Source organism: Ammospiza caudacuta, chromosome 14 (assembly GCF_027887145.1).
Source record: "Ammospiza caudacuta isolate bAmmCau1 chromosome 14, bAmmCau1.pri, whole genome shotgun sequence".
NCBI lineage: Eukaryota > Metazoa > Chordata > Aves > Passeriformes > Passerellidae > Ammospiza > Ammospiza caudacuta.
The window spans coordinates 3552993-3573053 of NC_080606.1; the positions used below are offsets into that span (position 1 = coordinate 3552993).

At 47.3% G+C, this 20061-nt stretch overlaps 1 protein-coding gene across 2 annotated transcripts in view; it reads left to right on the forward strand.

Moving 5' to 3' along the window:
• Positions 1-251: 251 nt before the first annotated feature.
• Positions 252-20061, forward strand: part of DCX (doublecortin) — a 71376-nt gene continuing 51566 nt past the window's right edge. Inside the window, exons 1-2 of one of the 2 annotated variants that reach the window (XM_058814184.1) lie at positions 252-618; positions 10477-10817. In XM_058814184.1, the coding sequence (XP_058670167.1) occupies positions 255-618; positions 10477-10817 (705 nt within the window). In that variant the 5' untranslated portion in view covers positions 252-254. The remainder of the gene's footprint in view (positions 619-10476; positions 10818-20061) is intronic. The other variant, XM_058814183.1, reaches the window with a different exon arrangement.

Genomic DNA, 20061 nt, shown 5'->3' on the forward strand with positions numbered 1-20061 from the left:
TGGAAACGTGTTCCCTGCCCCCAGTAGTTGGATCCCTTTCAGAATGCGAGGACCCCTCCTACTCTCAGTCCCCAGAATCGATACAAATCTGGGTCAGGGGAGGGGGCGCTTCCCAAATGCATCTGTCCTGCTCCAGGCACAGCCTTAGCGTGGTTTTGCTCTCCGGATCGCGGCTCTAACCCGTCCCTTTGCCCTCCTTCTCTCCCCATCTCCTTCCTGCCCTTCAGCTTCAGATCTTTAGGGCTCACCAAACTATGGAACTTGATTTTGGACACTTTGACGAACGAGACAAGGCGTCCAGAAACATGCGAGGCACACGGATGAACGGCTTGCCCAGCCCCACTCACAGCGCTCACTGTAGCTTCTACAGAACCCGGACCTTACAGGCGCTCAGTAACGAGAAGAAAGCCAAGAAGGTTCGTTTCTATCGCAACGGGGACCGCTACTTCAAGGGGATTGTATACGCCGTGTCCTCCGACCGCTTCCGAAGTTTTGATGCCCTCCTGGCGGACCTGACCCGCTCCCTGTCCGACAACATCAACCTGCCCCAGGGCGTGCGCTACATTTACACCATCGATGGCTCCAGGAAGATCGGCAGCATGGACGAGCTGGAGGAAGGTAACGAGCATCCATCAGCATCCCTTGGTGCAGTGAGGAGGAGGAGGGAGGGATGGGGAGGGGGCTGCAGCACTCGGGGCTGCCCGCAAGGTCACCTTGCTCCGGCTCTGGGGGTGCCGAGCCCCGCTGTGCCTGCCCGGGGCTGGGGCCACCCTGCTGTGTGCCCAGTGCCCGCAGGCGTGCGGGTGGAGGGGCGTGTCCGGCTCACGGCCGCGTCTGTGTGTCCGGATGGTGGCCGTGTCCGTGTGTCCGGCTCCTGGCTGTGTCTGTGTGTCCGGCTCGTGGCCGGAGGGGCGTGTCTGGCTGCTGGCCGTGTCCGTGTGTCCGGCTGCAGGCCGTGTGTCCGGCTGCAGGCCGTGTGTCCGGCTCGCGGCCGGAGGGGTGTGTCCAGTTCGTGGCAGTGTCCATGTGTCCGGCTGCTGGCCGTGTCCATGCATCTGGCCCCTGGCCATGTCCGGCTCCTGGCTGTGTCCGTGTGTCTGGCTGCTGGCCGTGTCCGTGTGTCCGCCTCCGGGCTGTGTCCGTGCCTGACCCGTGGCCGTATCTGTGTGTCTGGCTCCTAGCTATGTCTGTGTGTCCTGACCGTGTCCGTGTGTCCGGCTCCTGGCCGTGTCCGTGTGTCCGTGTCCGTGCCTCGGGGTGTCCCCATGTCTGTCCGGGCTGGGGTGACCCCGGCTGGGTTTCCCACTGGGGTGGGTGGGGATGAATGAAAGGGAAGAGGGGCTGAGGTGTTCCTGAGTGTGGGATGGGCTGGGAAGGGTTTGTGTGCTCCGTGTAGGGTTTTGGGGGTATGGCACACACGGTGTGAGTGCTCAGGGGTGTGGAATGGGCTGGGAAGGGTTTGTGTGCTCTGTATCGGGGTTTTTGGGGTATGGCGCACACCATGTGTGTGCTCAGGGGTGTGGGATGGGGTGGGAAGGGTTTGTGCTCTCTGTATAGGGTTTTTGGGTATGGCACACACGGTGTGAGTGCTCAGGGGTGTGGGATGGGCTGGGCAGGCAGCTGGGGGTGTGGAGAGGGGCGCTGGGATGTGAGGGGTGTTGGGAGGGCGCGGGGGTTTCTGTTTGGGGAGCTATGCAGGGATGTGTTGGGAGTTCACACAGCCTGATTAGATAGGAGATTTAACGAGCGAGGCTCGTGAATAGAGAAGGGCGTTTTTGACAGGTTGCGCTTGGTGAAATTTGGGGTTTATGCGTGAGGAGGGTTAATGACGGGAGCTGTGGGGGTTTCTTTGCGCTGGAGTTCGTGCTCAGGGGGTGTGGAGGTGTGCGAGGCTGTCTCTAAGGGCGTCTGGGGAGTCTGTAAGAGGGCCTGGAGGGTCTGTAAGGGGGTCTGGGTGTCTGTCAGAGATGTGCACGGAGGGCGCGGGGAGTTCATGCGCTGCAGGGCTCTGAGGAAGGGAGCGCCTCGCTGCCTTTGGGGAGCGGTCGCTGCGCTGCCTCTGGAGCATCCTGGGGGTGCTCGGGGCAGGGCCGAGGTGTCCCCGTGTCCCCAGGGGCTGTGGCTGCTGCTCTGCGGGGTCAGGGATGAGCCTAAATCGACGCTGCTCGGAAGGACGGGGTGCCCTGGGGAAGGTTTGCTCAGGTGCCAGCCCTGGGTGCTGTCCTGCTCGCCGATTTCCCGGCAGGTCAGCACAGCTCTGGGATGGCATTGCAGGGATGGATGGGCAGTGCATCCTGCCCGAGGGCAGCTCTGCCACAGCACAGTGGGATGGACAGAGGGCACCACAGCCACGCTGCTTTTCTCCTCCCCGAGCAATCCATTCATTCTTTGTTCGGACCTGGAATATCCTGTTGCAGGAGGGGAGGTGCTCCTCCCTTTTCCTTGGTGTTTTTATCCCAAGCAGATATCGCTGGCCAGTTTGGTGACTACCAAAAAATCCACGAGGCTTTTGCCTTTAGCGAAAGACAATGGAAGTGAGGCACGAACTGCAGGGGCAGCGTCGCTGCGAGTCATTGTGTGACCTTGACTAAAGCAGCTCTCCCTCTCATTCCTTCCCTGTCAGGCAGGATACTCATCTCCCAAAAATACTTCTCAGGGACAAGGACGTGGAATAAATCTTGGTTTCCATAGAGGAGAGTTTTCCTGGGAAGAAATCGCTGCCGTTCAGAGCTGCGATGCTTCCTGGTGGAGTTATTCTCAGCCCATTTACAGCTGTCGAAGGGAGGTGTGGCCTCTCTTAATTTTAGAGATTCTGCCATGTTTCATTCTGGTCTCTTAATATGGCCACAGCCTTCCTCTAATGGCAGCTCTCAGTCCTGCTTGTCCTAGGTTTTATGCAAATCTTCAGAAATAACTCCAGGACAAAATGCAGTTCTTTATTCTCTTTTTACCCTCTTCCTCCTCTTATACTCAGCCTGATTTTTGTCAGTTAAGGAAGCTTTAGTTGTTACACCTCCTTTAAATGGGTTTTGCTGCAGGTAAGGAGGTACCTACTTCATGAAAATACATTTTTCTGGTTGAAGTACAGACAGGAGATGCTGGCATTTGGGTTCTGGCTTTGTTCTGCCAAAACAGCACTGAAGAAGAGGCACTAAACCAAAATGGGATTGTCTCTATGACTGTGTCCTCAGCAGAGCATCATCTAGGAAAATAAAACCTGAGCAGAGTGAAGACAAAGGAATCCATTTTTGACCATGCCAGAGTAGGTCTGCATGCTGTTATTGATCCCATATTTCTAGGGGTGACCTACACTGCTGTTGCAGAAAAGCAATTTACAACACTGTGGGTATAACCAGCCCTTGTGGTGAACTCTGCCCTCAGCTTGGCTGTTTGCATAGCTATGTACAGAATACCTGTGTGCCAAAATACCAAATACCTGCATGAAACCCAAAATCTGGGAGTAGTTCTGCTGTGACACACCAAAACAGTGCACACATAACCAGTGCATGTCTGCTTTATAAACTGACTTTCTGCTTGGAGACTGAGGGTAACCAAACCAGTCCTTGTTGCTATAATGGGACTAATTTATCATTGTAATTTCCAATAAACAGGTAGAATCTAGGAAAAGTCATCAAAGAGGCTCATCTCAGTGGTTTGATGGAAAAAACTTGTGAATTACTGACAATATTTCACATCATGTTCACCTGATTACTTCTGATTGAAAAATGTACTTACATAGTGTAGCCTGAGTGTACTTCTGAAGGGTAGAGAATGATATTGCACAGCACTAATATCTAGAGACAGAGATTTCAGGTGAATAAAACCCACGTGGTGTGCAGCTAGTTAACTGGGGCTTGGAATCACCCTTTGTTCTCCAGACCCAGAGCTCTTCCCTGGCACTCAAGGTTACTCCCATAATGAGAACAAGTGAAGTTTTTAATGTCTTTTGTCACATTCCTTCCATCTGTTGGGCTGAGCCTCTTGGTCTTTTCCTGTGCTGCACCCTAACATCTCACATTTTGGAAGCCCTCAGAGCTCTGTCACACAGGTGCCTTTTGCTGCCAGCTGAGTTCTCCCTCACTGGTCACAGGCTGCTTTTTCCATTCTTTTCCAGGCAGCTGTCTCATCTCCCAGTGACTTTCTCTCAAAATCCTCCCAATGATAATTTTTTCTTCCCCTCTTCAGTCCTAGCAGCCATCTTCCATCACTGTAGTCATTGTCTCTATCCTGATTTCCTACTTTCAGCATTCGGCTTTAATAGAAATAAATAATAAGCTATAATAATAATTATTAATAATAATATAATAATAAGCTTTAATATAAATAAAGAACGCACCTGCTGATGTTGCTTAGAGCTGCATTCCTCCTTAACTTCTGTGCTGGTCAAGTGCAAGGCAAATCCTATTCCAGCTCATCCTTCCACTCACGTCCCACTGCCTTGGCTGGGTCAGGAGTGGATGTTGGCCCAAGGTGCTGCTATTTATGGTGGCAGATGAATTTTTTGGAAAATAGTACCATGTGGGCTTTATTCCCCTTCATTTAGAATTGGTTCCAGTGGCCAGGGCTTTGGGAAGTTGATTTATAGATCTGCATTTACTGGTGAGTCACTTGTAACTGATAATTCTGTGCCTTGTGCTGTGATCAAACTTGCATGTGAAAGATGCTAAAATAATCATGTGCCATCCTTTGCAGCCTTTCTCATGATGATCATAGAGCAATTCACATTTTTCATCCAAGTTTCAGCTGAAATTTAGCTCCTTTGGTATTTGGATGTGGTGGTTTTGTTCATTTTGAGCCTCTTCTTGAAGATTTCATGTGATGAGAAGTTGCCCCACCTCAGCTCTGATTATTTTTTGTCCTTGAATGGAGAGCTGGGTAGAGGTGGAAGCTGATGTTGTGCATTGACTTCAGCAGCAAAGGTGGCTTAGGAAATGCTGCTCTTGGTCACTTCTTCCAGTTCCCATTGTCCCATAAATGAGTTCTTTGTGGGACATAAGGGATTTTTTTAGCTCTCTTCATAATTTTGCTGCTTTCCCATATTCAACTTCCTGGCATAATGGACAGTGAGGCACAACCTGGGAGGGAAGGCAAGGCACATCCCAAGGTGGATTTTATGCCTTGTCCTGGGCTGCTTGTTTGAAATTTGTCTTTGTTTCAAATCAAACTCCAGAAAAAGCTGAGTAGGATTTGTTTTGCTCAGTGTGGTTTTATTGCAAATGTTCTTGGGCTGTGTGAGATATTCCACAAAGTGATTCCAAGCTTTTTGTATCCTGTCATGCCCTTGGGAATATTTTCCATAATCTTGTCCAGGAGCATTTAAAGTAATCATAGGAGGGGCTCCACCCTGGAACTGAGGAGTCTGGTGTGTGCTGGGACTGAGGGGTTTATAGTAAACATCCTGGAACCTCCACCCAATGTGTGTGTTCCAGTTTGCCTGGGAAAGTGAAGTTCCTGTAGTTTCATCCTGAAACCTTGATAACCTGTGGAATTGTTTTCTGTGGGTGTCTGCTGGCCTGATAGCTCAGCTAATTACATCCTACAGAACAAAATTTCTCCATGGGGCTCTGTTTTATTTGCTTGCTTACCCCAGCTAGGTGCAGCCAAGACTGGTGTGGTCCCAAAATTCTTTAGGGGCATCTTGTGGTTCTGAAGATGATTTCTAATCAGGCATTTCTTCCACTTCTCCAGCAGAGCAAGAGGTGCTTCTGTTCATGGAGGAGCCAAGGGAAGGGAGCTCTTCCAGGGCTCATTTTGCCATGCTGGAGTAGGCCTTTCTAACTGGAGTAGGCCTTTCTAACTGGAGTAGATCTTCCTAACTGTAGTAGGCTTTTCTAACTGTAGTAGGCCTTTCCAACTGGAGTAGATATTTCTAACTGGAGTAGATCTTTTTAACTTATGAAGCAGCAGCAAGTTCATGCATTTGAAACTCAAGGTCTCCTCCAACACCACGTGGAATGAACTCTGCATGGTGTTAAGTCCACTTAATTCCTGCTGCAGCCCTGGTAAATTCCATGAAACACAAAAGCTGGGCACAGTAGCACATTCTCAACTTTGCAACTGCAGATCTAACAGCCAGAATAATTGACTGCTGCCCACAGAGACTGTTCCTGGAATAACTGTTAACACTTAGACATTTAAAATGGCCTCAATCCAGCTTTCTTGATTTTTCTCAAAAGACTTCTGCCCACAGTTCATTATCCTTGGAAAGTTGCTGGTGCATGCTGAGGAAGGATAACTTTTCCTGAAAGCACAGCCTGTCACATTTGGTATTGTCACAGGGAGCTGATCTAAGAGGGTTGGAAGATTAGCGCTCATCTGGAGCTTAGGGTTTTTCTAAGGAACCTTCTCCAAGGCAAACCTTATCTTTGCTGAGATCATCCCTTCTTTAGGAGCTGAATAATCTCCTTGTGCTTCCATCAAATTGGTACCACAGGGATGTGTCATGCACTTGGAGTAGTTCTGTGTGATGCAAGCCTGCCTTCAAATGGCAAATATGATGGTCATGACAGCATCTCTGAGGTCTGCAGCCAGCCCAGCATTGCTGAGAACAGGCAGGAGCACTGAGGAAATGCCTTGGCTGCTTTGGTGGCACCATAGGAATCGTGACACGTCTGGAGTAGCCTGGCATGGTGACAATGCTCATCCCCCTGTGGGCTCTGGCTCTGCAGTGTAAAAAGGACTTCATGCTCTGAGCTGGCCCTGCACTGAACCAACACTGTCCTTGGCACCAGGGATTTTCTCAGGGTGATGCTCCCCAGCCCCAGTGCATGAATGTGTCTCTTTGGGGCTGCCTTTTTGGGGTTTGTTTGGAATTAATGACCTGGCTGTCCATTGTACCTTCTCATGGCTTGCAGTGGGATTTCTGCACAGCTGCTTGCTGGCTCAAGACGTGCTCCTGAAAATATTTGTGCACAGATTTTTGTGCTTAGGGCTGGGGAGCAATGTTCTTCTTGGAGCTGTTTCTTTTGCTCGTGACAAGATCTCACATCCCCTTCCCATCCCTTCTGTTATGCTGAGCACATCTTCTGCTCTCATGCTGTGTCTGTCAGTCACATTTCTGTGCCTGGCACAGTTGTACACCTTGACTTCTCATTACAGGCTTAGCTCAGACAGATGTGGCACAGAAACCCACAGAGAGCCCACTCCTCCCTCCATGGTATCTCTATTTCCTTTAAGATTTCTCTTCTTTATTATCTCCTGGCCACATTGTGCAGTTCAAAGCTGCAAAGTTCACAGGTCTCCAGCCCATGCTTGCTCAATCCTGCTGCCACCATGGTAAGGTTTGGGTAAAATTCCACTGTGGGATGTGAAATACAGTGTGGGAAGTGTGTTCCTGGCTGGAAAATGCGTGTGCCTCACTGAGGGACTTGAATGATGATTTTGCTGCTGTTTGAGGCTCATAAACTGAGTTAGGGAAGACATTAGTTGAAGTGGTTTTTAAATGAAGTTAAAGCTTCAGGTCACATCCTTAGGTCAGGGAGGAAGGGAAGAAAAGCTCCTCTTCCCTGGAGCTGTGCTGCTGTGACTGCAGAGATGATGCTGAGAAGAGCTGCTGCTCTGAACTGCTCCTCTGGAGTGTCTCTCCAAGGAAATTTGTCTCCAGTTTTAGAATCGAATACAGCACGGATTTTATTTGCTGGAGTTTGGGTGCAATGAGCCAAAGGGAGAAAAGGCAGATTCCATTTTGCACTTGTGAGTGTGGGCACAGCTGGAGAGGCTGTGTGTGGATCTGCACAGCTGCCCAGGATCACATCTGGGGAGCAAACCCTACAAGACCTCTGCCTTCATGCCACTGTTCCCTTTGGTGTACAGTGGTGTAAATCCACAAACAGCTGTGCTGTGCGGTGAGCAGCTCAAAAGGACTCAGCTCGAACTAAGGGTAATGGTACTGTATCAAACAGATCAAGAATCTCTTCAGCTTACTTTAAAATATGCAACTTGTTAATAAAAAATATGCTCTAGCACCTCAGGTGTCTACAGAACACAGTGCAAATTTGCACTTTCTTTCACTGTGAAAATAATACAGATGAAGGTCAAATGCAGATGAAAGCCAAGCCTTGCCACACTTCAGTGGCTGATAGTTTATTTCTGTTTTTCAGGTGGGGAAGCAGAGGTGAATGTGAGGTCAGGAGCTGGCACAGGGAAGCTGGGGTGACAGCAGCACTCAAATCACTAATTCTTAGTGCTGCATTTAAACAGAGAAATCTCTTTTCTCAGAGGATAATGCACAGTTCTGCTGAGCACACTTAGGAGGGCTCTGCTGCCCGGGGATTATGGGCTTGGCAGGGCTCATGTTCTTAGGATGGTTAATTCCTGGGAGCATTCCAGACTCTTTGCTGCCCTTCTCTCAGTCATGAAACTGGAGAGAAGCCTGGGCCTGCTCTGCACCAGGTGTTCCTTGGCTGAAGCAGATGAATAAACCACAACTTATCACTTATTAATCAGAGAGATCTGAAGTATTCAAAGCTTCTGGAAAAGGATATCCCCAGAGGGAGTTTTGTATAATGCGTGGTATTCTGGAGGGTATATTTGAGTTTTTATTGAGTCAGATTCACAAAATGTTGGGGATTAAGGAGCTCCAGCTATGGGCAGGGCTGCAGGGTTGGTTTATTGAGGGGTGTTGCTGTCAGCAAATAGAGATTTTTACTGTTTGTTCAGGCCAACAGAACCTGCTGGTGGGATTATTGTTGGTTTGGGGTATACCCAGACAAAAAATGCTCAACTGAGTGTTCATCACAAACCTTGTCAGCTCTCTTCTGTATTTGTATTCCATCTTTAGAAGGGGAAATGGAATATCTGCTTCCTGTTGATCAAGTATTTTGGTCATTTTTATACACATGGAGAAGAGCTGCAGTTGGTGATGCAAACACCACGAGTGGGCATCACGGTGGCAAAGTGGGTACAAAGGTGGGGTTGAAATAAGTGAGAATCCTGCATCTTTTCTATGGCTGCTTGTGGCATCACACCCTGGTCAATAATAGGGACAGAAATACACATAGTGCTGTCATAAGCCTGTTCAAATCTGGTTTTTGTGTGTCTGTTGTGGTCTCACTATGGGTTCTGGTGCCTCCATCAGAAGTGCAGTTTAGTCAGCAGAAGGAGCTGCAATATGAACTTTATCCTGGGCATGTTACGTGCCTGGGCCATGTGAAAATCAGTGGGATGTTTGCAAATCCATATTTTGCCAACTGGATGTCAAATCCTGTCCTAGAGATCCCTTGGTGAGAAGCCAGACTTGGCTGTGGGATAGGCTTTTCAAAGATGTCTGAGCCTTGCAGTGTGCAGTCAGGGACAGACAAGGAAATGCAGCCAATCTGTTTTTGGTAAAGAAGGAGTTTCTTTTTTTTTTTTTTTTTTTTTTTAAAGTCTTTTAAAATAGTTAAATCTGTATTTTGATTTTAAACATATCATAGTACATGAAAAACTTAATTCTGTAAGATCAGACAAAGAAAACACCAGAAGAGACTTTAAAATCCTACAGGTCATGCCTTCAGTTTCTATTAAAATTTTATCTAATGGCGAGACGAAAGCTTCTTCCTCCAGCAGTGAGTGACTTTTTTTCAGTGCAGCCTGAGTCATTTCAGACCAGACAGCTACATTCCCTTAGGGATACTGGTTTACAGTCTCATTCTCTAATTCATCAGCATCCATCAGATTTGCAGGCCCAAAAGAAGCTCCTACAAATCCTTTAAGGTGCTTTTAAAACCTTGGATAGATAGGATCCTGTAAATTACAGACAAAGCCTGAAACTAATTTTGGGTGGGATAGGGAAGGGCTTTTTGGGAATTACTAAAAAGACCCTGTAACTCTTCTCTGCCATGTCTAAATTCAGATTTAATGTATTTTTGGTTGGTATCAGCCATGTAAATCAAGAAGTGGTATTTGGTGCAGTGTTTAATCTCAGCTGCCACTAGGTCTGCTCCCTAATAAACCACTGATGCTCCAACAGTGCATATTTGTTATGCCTGCTAGATTTATCAAGGCTGCTTTTAGTGGAGACTGTTCAGGACAAGATTTTGATTATTCTTCAGTCATGATGCAGAAGGCACTTTGTGGATGAATGTTGATGTCCTCTTGGCAGGGAATGACACACTGAAGTAGCATCTAGGTCTGTAAAGATAAAGGGAAAAACTGGCAAATTTATAAAATAATCAAGGTGGTCAAATGAATTTGGTGTTTTGAAGCTCTTGGAAGGCTTAGATGCATCTTCAAGTACCTAAATACCTTTATAACTCAACCTCTCTCAACCCCTGGTTCACGTGATTTTATGTATTTGCTGATGGCTGACAAGCTTATTTTGTGGAAATACCAGCAATATTTAAAATAACCATAAATATAGCATTAAAACAAGGCAGAATGTTTTAAGAACAAGCTGTCGTGGGAGTGCTAATGGGAACAATTATCAATGATGTGCATGATTTATGGGGGAAGAGCACAGAGCTGGAGCTTACTGCAGAATCTCATTTCTCCCTCAAGGCGAGAGTTACGTCTGCTCGTCCGACAACTTCTTCAAGAAGGTGGAGTACACCAAGAACGTCAACCCCAACTGGTCTGTCAACGTGAAGACCTCTGCCAACCAGAAAGCACCTCAGTCCCTGGCCAGCAGCAACAGTGCCCAGGCGAAGGAGAACAAGGATTTCGTGCGCCCCAAGCTGGTGACCATCATCCGCAGCGGGGTCAAGCCGCGCAAGGCCGTGCGTGTGCTCCTCAACAAGAAGACTGCCCACTCCTTCGAGCAGGTCCTCACTGACATCACTGAAGCTATCAAGCTGGAGACAGGGGTGGTCAAAAAGCTCTACACCTTGGATGGGAAGCAGGTAGGAGGTTTTTACAGATGTTATGTCTTTTTGTTCTTCTCGTCATGCGACTTTGCTGACTCATAGCAATTCTTGAAGGCTAAAATTAAGCTGAGATGATTGCTGCCATCTGTTGCCTTAGAAGTATGGCTCCTCATGCCAGTGGTTAGGTTACTAAATTTTCCCTGATATTAATACCAAGTAAAGAATGCAGCCGTGGGTCTGGGTGGAGCAGATGCTCGCCCTGCACGCCGGCGTGCGGTGCGTGTCCTCTGGGCCAGCTAAATAAATAACAGGAGGGCTTGGGCTCACAGCCTCCAGCTGCTCTGGCTCTGGACTCACTGGAAGAGCTCTCCAGCTTTGGCTCCACTCAGAGAAAACGTGTTGCTTGACTTTCCTTGCCCTCTGGTGAAGGCTTGCTAAGATAAAGCGATTGATCCAAGCATGCTCTTCTGGCCAGCTCCAGAGCGAGCAGGGAAAGTGTGGAACTGGGGAGCATTTCCTTGACTAAGTGCATGAGGAGGTAACGCGCAGAAAGAGTCAGAAATATTTAGCAGGTCATCAAAATGTGCTTCATGTCTACATGTTGCTGGAGCTGAAGGAAACATCTGTCTCTTGTTAGCAGCTACACAGCAACGAGCCATTTCGTATTGCTGTATCTATGAAAAGCCTTAAAGGAATGTGGGGGATCATTTTTAGAGCTGGGAAGAGCTAGATTCTTCAAGGACGATTCTGAGCTTGATTTAACATTTCTGTTTATTGTAATTGAGGAATGATCTTATTTTTGTCGCTATTTTTCCTGGTCCAGATTCTGGAGCCAGGCAGCACATCTCTTGTGTGGGTTTGGACACTGGCTATTCTAGGGATTGATGGGTTTGCATTAAATTAATTCTGTCCTGTCTCTGGAGAAAATTATTCAAGAAAATGATTCAAGTACTCTGCCCAAGGAAATGCAGATTTTACAAATAAAAATGCTCATCCCAAATGCAAGTTCCTAAATGTCCTGCGCAGTCCAGGAGTGCAGTGTAGTTCCTGGGAGAGCAGCATGTCACTCTGACCTGATAGTCTGGTGTCCCTGCCCATGGCAGGGGGATGGAACTAAGTGGTTTTTAAGGCCCCTTCCAACCCAAACCATTCTGTGATTCTTGCTTTGTCCCATCCTGTGTCCTGCACATTAGTTACTGTCTGGTTCCAGCTTCAGATGCACAAAAAATCCCATCTGTCTGCCAAAGCTTTCCCTTTTCCTTCCTCAGATGCACAGTTTGAACATGAGAGGGTGCCTGTCCACAGACACAAAAACCTGCTGGAAATGAGCAGTGATACCAGGAGAGGTGCACTGGAAACCCTGGGAGAGACCAGGGACAGAGGAAGGAGATTCTCAAATGACCTGTGCTCCCTGAGGTGATCACACCTGGGCACAGGCCATGCCCTTGGGGTCACAGCAGCTCTGCAGAGGGTTCCATGGTTGGATCTGGCCTGAGAGCAGTTCCCTGCTCATGCTGACACAGAGTCCTGCTGTTCTTCTAGCTGGGAAGGGGGATCTTAATCTGAGCCTGTGAGTGGCCTCAGTTCTTTGAGAGCTGCTGGCAGCTTGGGGGTGAGATGTTGCTTTGGAAGGTGCAGAAATAGGGATGCTCCTGCCCTCTTCTCCCCCTTTTAGCTGTTTGCAGGGGCAAGTGGTGATTCCCTTCCACCTCTGGCTCTAGAGAAAGATAGGATCAGCCCTGATATAACATTTAACTTGTTTCTCTGGCTTTATAATTCACCATTTTATGAAATCAGATATTTGCATGTTGGAGATGTTGCTGGGAGATTGTGTGTGCAAATGTACACCCAGTAATGCAGTTATTGTGAACAGTGGGAATGTGATTTGGCAATAATGGGATGTTTGGTATTTGTTTGCAGCACCATTTGCTGTTGAAGCTTCCTGGGGAGCAAACCTGGTTCAGCAAGGCTTTGTTTTTAGTGAAAGGTTTCTTTCAGTGCTTGTTCTTTATTACAGATGTGTGTTCTTAGTGTGGAAGTCTGAGCTAGAAGGTTATGCTGGCTCTAAGGGTTTCCATGACATACTGCTCCATAAAATCTGACCTCCTGACATGACATTAGGGGGTTTTGCATGTCTGATGCTGACATTAGAAAGAGATTACTGCATGCGTGGTTCTGACAAACAGCGCTTTATTTTCGGGAGGAAATATTCATGCAAAAATGCAAGCTACTCAAAGCTGAAATACTGACAAGAATCCTGACAGTCTGTCTCTTTGAGTGCCATCAGAGGCACGTTGCTCCCTCTGTTGTGAAATGATAAAATTTACAAAAGGAACGTACAAAGGGAAATCATCCTGCCTCAGTCCACGAGCTGGAACTTAATGAGGGGAGATGATTATTTTATTTATAGGCATTTCCATAGTGCTCATCAGTGCAGTAATCAAGATGCTTTAGAAGTACAGACAGTGGTGGCAGTGACAGGGTGGTGTGAATAATTACATTTCTGTGCACTGCAGACCTGCTGCAGTTGGAGTGCCAAAGCAGCTAATTGAGAGCTGGTGGGCTGTGTTTGAATAAATGTAGCACTCAAAACAACAGTGGGGTTAGGTTATTTTAATAAAATTGTGTCTTTTTATGTCTTGGGTTGGCTGGAGAAATATGGCCCTTGAAGCTGCTAAATTAGCATCTTGTATTTAAGTAGTTTATTTAACTTGCACATATTTCTGATGTCTGTACTGAAGCTCCTTCCCTCCCTGGAGCACAGCATTACCTCTGGATGCACACCCCTGAGCTCAAAAGGTTTTTCAAATAGTTGACCAAAAATGAGCATGACAGGGGATCACAACAGAGATTTAACATTGGAACTTCATGGCTGTGCAGGAAATTGAGTGGGTAAGAGAATTCAGTGCATTAAGCAGGTGCTGTAATGAGCCAAATTCAGTACTTGGTTCTGTGACTACAACTGCTGTGGTGTTGAGATGTAAATGTAGACAATTAAAATACACACATCCAGGATTTAATTTGGTCAGGCCTGTGGATCATGCTGGAAAACAGTTATTTTGGTAGATTCTTCCTCTTTTTTTAAGCTCCTAGTTCTACCCAATGTCCCAAATAAGTCTGGGTTCCTGGGAGCCCTGGCTGCTTCACAGACACACGATGACAGCTCCTGCCCCGCGTTGTTAACAAGCCAAATTAGAAAGCAGAATTTGAGACCCTGGATGGAGTTGCATTGGGATGTTTTGAATGCAGCAGGCTGAGCTAGACCTTGCAGAGGTTGTGTGGATTTCCTGTCCTGCTCCTGCTTGAGCTCCTTCCTCACCATGGTGCACAATGGGTCGGTGTTCACAGGAGGCTGCTGCACCCCTGTCAGCCCCAAGCTGCTGTCAGCACCTTGCCTTGCAGGTGGGCTCTGCCTGCATTCCTCCCTGCCTCTCTGTGACCTGTGAGAGCTGATGTTCTCTGCACCCTGAGCTCCTCTTTCCCTGCCCTGTATTTTATTCCAAGGTCTGTGAGTTGTTCAGCCAAGTGCCTGAAGAGACGCAGTGACAAAAATCAATCCTTTATTTATTGGTTGCTGTCTGAGTTTGGTGATACTCTGAAATTCATCAGGCATCAGTCTGAAATTCATCAGTCCAGTTGTACTTTATGTACAAAAGACACTTTATGTACTTTTGTACTTTATTTACAAAATATATTCTTTTGTGGTGTGGAATTTCTTCTTTTTCTCCAGCTGTTTTATTGCCATGCCTTAATTAACTAAACACCCCATTGCGTGCCCCAACAATTATCATCACCAAAAGATAAGCTGAATAGGTGCTGTTCAGAGCAGGGAGAGCTAGTGTGCTTTAGCTGCACTTAAATAGAGATATTCTGGTCAAGAAGCAGGGAGCAGATTGTGGGTTTAGCCATGATAACATCAGTGATCTCCTCTGGCCTTTGAAATCTTCAAACACTGGGAGAAGTCTCCCATGCTTTGCTCATTGGCTGTTGCCTTGCCCAGACACAGTGCTGCTGCTCCAGCTGAGTGTTAGCTGTCTCATCAGATGAAATTACATCCATTTCCATATGTCAGGGCACTTGTGACTGCACTCCCAATAGAATTTCCAGTCTTAATAAAGTGGTCTCCTCTAGCAGCCTGAGCTTTGATAAGGATATCAAGTGGCAGGTGATGAGGGGAGTCCATCCTGTGTTTGCAAAGCTGATGCCAGTGCCCTGGGGGCCAGCACACCTCTCCTGGCCAGGCAAAAAGTTGCCATTTCATTTTAGATTTCCTGCACTGAGGAAGGGCAGCAGCCACAGAGGGAGAAGCAGGATGACAAAGCTTACAGCAAGTTTAAGGTTGGGACTTTGTGATCAAATTCAATAAATGAGTTGATAATAAAGCATCTCCTATTAGTTGATAATAGGAGATGTTGATTAGTTGATAAGTTGATTAGCATCTCCTAAATTAGTTGATAATAAAGCATCTCCCTGCACTAAGGCATCCCTACAAGTTGCACTGAAGAAACCAAACTTTGGACTTGCTGCACTGATTTTAAGCTGGTATTTGGGAAAAAAAAAACCAGTAAAAAATTAATCAATCAAGTGTTGATAACAGCAGTGGACCAAACTCTTCCAGGATAATGTAGATCTATTGATTGTATTAATGAAATTGTATCAATGAGACACGGAACAAGGTTGTGCTGAAATATAAAAGTGCCTCCAATAGCTGTAATCTGTAATTGGTGCTGAGGAAGGAGGTGACACCTGTGTGGCTGTGCCCATAACATCTGCACTTCTGGAAGATCAGAAGGAGCCTGTTCCCTTCAGAGCCCTGGCAGGAGTTAACTCACACCCTGAGGCACCAGGTTCAGGGCTACAAAGTGAGCAAATTGCTTTGTGCTATTGCACATGTTGTGGTGAAGGATGTCAGAACAACTCCTCCCTCTGGATTGTTGGCTGCCTTTTAGGATGCTGAAGAGTTGCCTTGGAGTGACCCCAGAATACTCAGTTTATGCACTGGTGTTGTCCTGTTTTTTAACTTTTTTTAAACTTTCTGGTGTTTACATTCTTGTAACGAACTTTCTCACACACTCTATGTAAATAACTTATTGTTTTGCATTCTTTTATAGAAGAGGAGAAATTTAATAGACTGTTAGTTTGTCGAGTGTCATTGGAGAGGTGGCACTGTCACCTTCCAATCCCCTGTCATTTTTATAAATCTATAAATGCTGGAGTCAGAGATTAAACACCCTCTTCTCTACCTTAAGAGAGCTGTGTGTGCATGTTGTGTTATATCTCTAATAGTGAGACACTGGAATTCAGCCTCAGAGGAGATCAGAGAGACGAGCAGGAGAGGAGAGATGTGTGTTCTGTGTCCCACCTTCTGTAAAGCTCCTGCACAGCCAGTGCTAAGGGGAGTCCCCCCTTCCCTCCCTGCCTCACAGAGCTGGAACAACAAACCCAGATCTGCTTTGCATCTGCTCCTCAGCCCTTTCCTCTTGCTGCTTCTTCTGAGATTTGCCAGCCCCACGTAAATGATAGAAGAGTCCAGGTCTGGCTGGGCAGAGGAGCTGAGCAGGCAGGATTCCTGCCCAAATCCCTCAGGATGGGGATGAACCTCAGGCTCCCTCCTCCCCAGGGCTGAGCAGGCAGGATCCCTGACCACATCCCTCAGGATGGGGATGAAGCCCAGGCTCCCTCCTCCCCAGGGCTGAGCAGGCAGGATTCCAGCCCAAATCCCTCAGGATGGGGATGAAGCCCAGGCTCCCTCCTCCCCAGGGCTGCTGCAGATGCTCTGGCTCGGGGTGCTCGCGTGAGATCACTGCTCTGCAGCAGCAGGGAGTCATGCAGGGAGGATTAGTAATAATGTATGGGCTGGAGAACTTCTGAACCCAGCCACTTACAGAGCCAGACAACACAGCCTAGTTCTCCTTCTTCAGGGAGCTCTCAGTGCAAGCTGCAGCTCCAGCACTGCCTGATTCATGCAGTGACTAGACACTAACACAGACAAAACCAATTAGTCCACAGGTATCCCAGAAGGATTTCAGCACTCAGCAGAATGAGCAAGCCCAGCTTCCATGAGTGTGTAGCTAAGTACTTAGGATAAAATATTCAGAAGACTTCCTGAGATGTTATTTAGAAACCTCATGCTTATTAATTTCTGTTTCTCCTGGGTCTCTGGGCCACAGAACCTGGGTGAAGAGGGGCCTGTCTGGAGCAATGTGGATCCTAATTCCTTGTGCTTCCTAAAGCTGGCACAGGCTGATCCCAGCAGCTGAACTCTCCATCAGACCTGTTCTCCTGTAACCTGGTTACCCCTGGTGTGGTGTCTGACCACTCCTTAAGACAGGGAGTGATGGAAACAGGGGAAAATGGATTTAAACTGTCAGATGGCAGATTTAAATTAGATATTGGGGAGAAAAAATTCTTCCCTGTGAGGGTGGTGAGGCCCTGGCACAGGCTGCCCAGAGAAGCTGTGGCTGCCCCATCCCTGGCAGTGCCCAGATGGCACTTAATGAGCTTTAAGATCCTTTTCAAGCCAAACCACTCTATAATTCTGTGTGTAGAGCAAGGGGAGGCAGTGGAGGACATCATCATCTTGCAGACTTTGCTGGGTGTTTTGCCATTGCTTTGCCTCATTCTCAGGCTCTGGAGGAGGTGTCATCCCCTGCCTGCCATGCACAGGGCTTTGTGTACTCATTGGCTGGGGTAAAATCTCTGTAAATCCATTTTCTCTCAAGGCAGTGAAGCTCCCAGCCCACAAGCAGGCTCCAGAGCTGCTGTTTGCTGGAAATGGTTGATTTGAGAGCCATGCACTGACCATGCTCCACATGAACACCTGCTCCTCGTGCCACAGATGGCAGGCTGTCAGAATTATTGAAAGATGCAGTCAGAGCTGACCTGGTGACCTGGGGGTGTTGGCCCCTGGTTCTGCATCCTGGTGCCATTCACACCCCCAAAGAGACGTGTGCTCAAAATTCGATCCTCAGCAGCATCTTTATTTTAGCAGCTCTCTCTGTCATACAGAGTGACACGTTCCCTTTTCACTCTGAATCCCAAGAGAGAAGAGGATTATTCACTGTAGTGCCAGAGGGTTTATCTTGGAATAAATGGGCTGAAAATGAGCAAGGGAAATAAGGCTGAATATCTGGAGCTGTGGACAGGCCAAAAAAGCCTTGCTGTTTTTTCTATTGTGAGTTTGTGTCATTATGTGAAACCTGAGTTTCTGGTTCCTTTTTGATGCTTCAGCAGCAATTCCACCAATGTGAATGAAAATCCCTCCTTCTCTGAGAGGGAGAAGGTTACACTTAAAATATCCTGAGCAAGGGTGTGGATTCTTGTATATGTCTTTTTTTGATCATCTGGAAAGATCAAATATGTGAATTTCCCCTGTTTGTATTGGGGAAGATATCTTGCTTATTCTGAATTCACAGAATAAGCAGAATTCTGAGAATTCAGTGCTTACTCTGCTGTGCCAAGGTCCTTAGTGTTGGGCTGTGAGTAGCATCACACATTATTTCTGTTCACCTCTCCTTACCTGCAGTAGCTCAAAGATTGAGCAAACACCCCTGAATTCCCTCAGGGGGACACACCTTGAGGATGTCCTGGTGGTTGGTGCCACGTTCCACATCTTCTTGCAAGTTCATCTCTTTTTCTTGACTGCCTGAAACCATTTCTTCCCTTCCCTTCCCTTCCCTTCCCTTCCCTTCCCTTCCCTTCCCTTCCCTTCCCTTCCCTTCCCTTCCCTTCCCTTCCCTTCCCTTCCCTTCCCTTCCCTTCCCTTCCCTTCCCTTCCCTTCCCTTCCCTTCCCTTCCCTTCCCTTCCCTTCCCTTCCCTTCCCTTCCCTTCCCTTCCCTGCCTTCAACCAAAGACCAGTTCTTACTGGCCTTCAACCAAAAAACTGTTTTCACTCAGTGGCAGGCAAGTTATGAGACAGTTCACACTTTTCTCTAGGAAAATCCTGCTCTAGGTGTGAATAAAGGCAAACAACCAGGTAACAGAGGCTGGGAGTAATGCTGGGATAGAGCTGTCAGCCAGCACAACAGCATTTCCTTCTCTCTTGACTCTGAAACTGCACATGGGCTGAGCCAGATGATCCATTTTTGTGCCTACTGCCTGTATCTGGATGGAGCTTAAATATTAAGGGCTCTGTGAGTGTGAGAGGTTTTCAAGACCCTCCTCACCCTGTCTTTTGGCCACGGTGCCAGTGGCCACAAAGGTGTTTTTATGGCTCAGTAAGGGAAGCAGGGATAGCCTTGCTCACCTGCAGAGGATGCAGCCTCCATCCACCCTCAGCTCTGCCAGGAGTGACAAAAGGCATGCAGAAATGTGTCTGCATAAAGGAACTGAGGAGGAAAAATCCAAGTTGGATGCAATCCCTGGAGCTTTTCTGTGACGGTGTTCACAGGGGTTTTTGGATTGGGGAAGAGACAGGGATCTGACTCCATGTTTCAGGAGGCTTGATTTAATTTTTTATGATATATATTACATTAAAACTATACTAAAAGAATAGAAGAAAAGGTTTAATCAGAAGGCTGGCTAAGAATAGAATAGCAAAGAATGATAACAAAGGTTTGTGGCTCGGGCTCTGAGTCCGAGCCAGCTCACTTTGATTGGCCATTAATTATAAACATCTAAGATGGACCAATCCCAGATGCACCTGTTGCATTCCACAGCAGCAGATAATCATTGTTTACATTTTGTTCCTGAGGCCTTTCAGCTTCTCAGGAGGAAAAATCCTAAGGAAAGGATTTTCCATAAAAGATGTCTGCAACGCTTCTCCTAGCTTGTTAAGGTAGCCCTACACACTTGGGGAGGTGCAGAGAGGAGCTGTGAGAGCTCAGGGCTGTCCCTGTGCTCCTCAGGCTGCAGAAAATCGATTAAAACAGAGCAGGAACTGCAGGTCTGCTCCTGGAGATTTGCTCAGGCTGAATAGGGGGGAATAAGCAGGGCTAATAACCAGAGCATTCACTGCTCCCAGCCACAGGCACACCCTGTTCCATGTCAATGTGCAGCCAGGCCTTGCTGGGTGTTATATAGAGGATATTTAATAAAAAACTACACTATTAAACCCAGTTCTAGTTCCCTGGTTAACTGCAAGCACTGTGTGTGTGAGTAAACACGTTTTTGTCTGTATAAATACATTTTACTAAGTTTTTACAACGCAGCTCTGCAGCTCAATTTGCTGTCTAAGCAATCCTAACTCTTCCTGTAGTTAAAGAATCCCAGGGACTGGAATTCTTGTACTCTGATATCCTCAAGCCGCGTTATTGTTTTTTGTTCCCTAACCCTAATAAA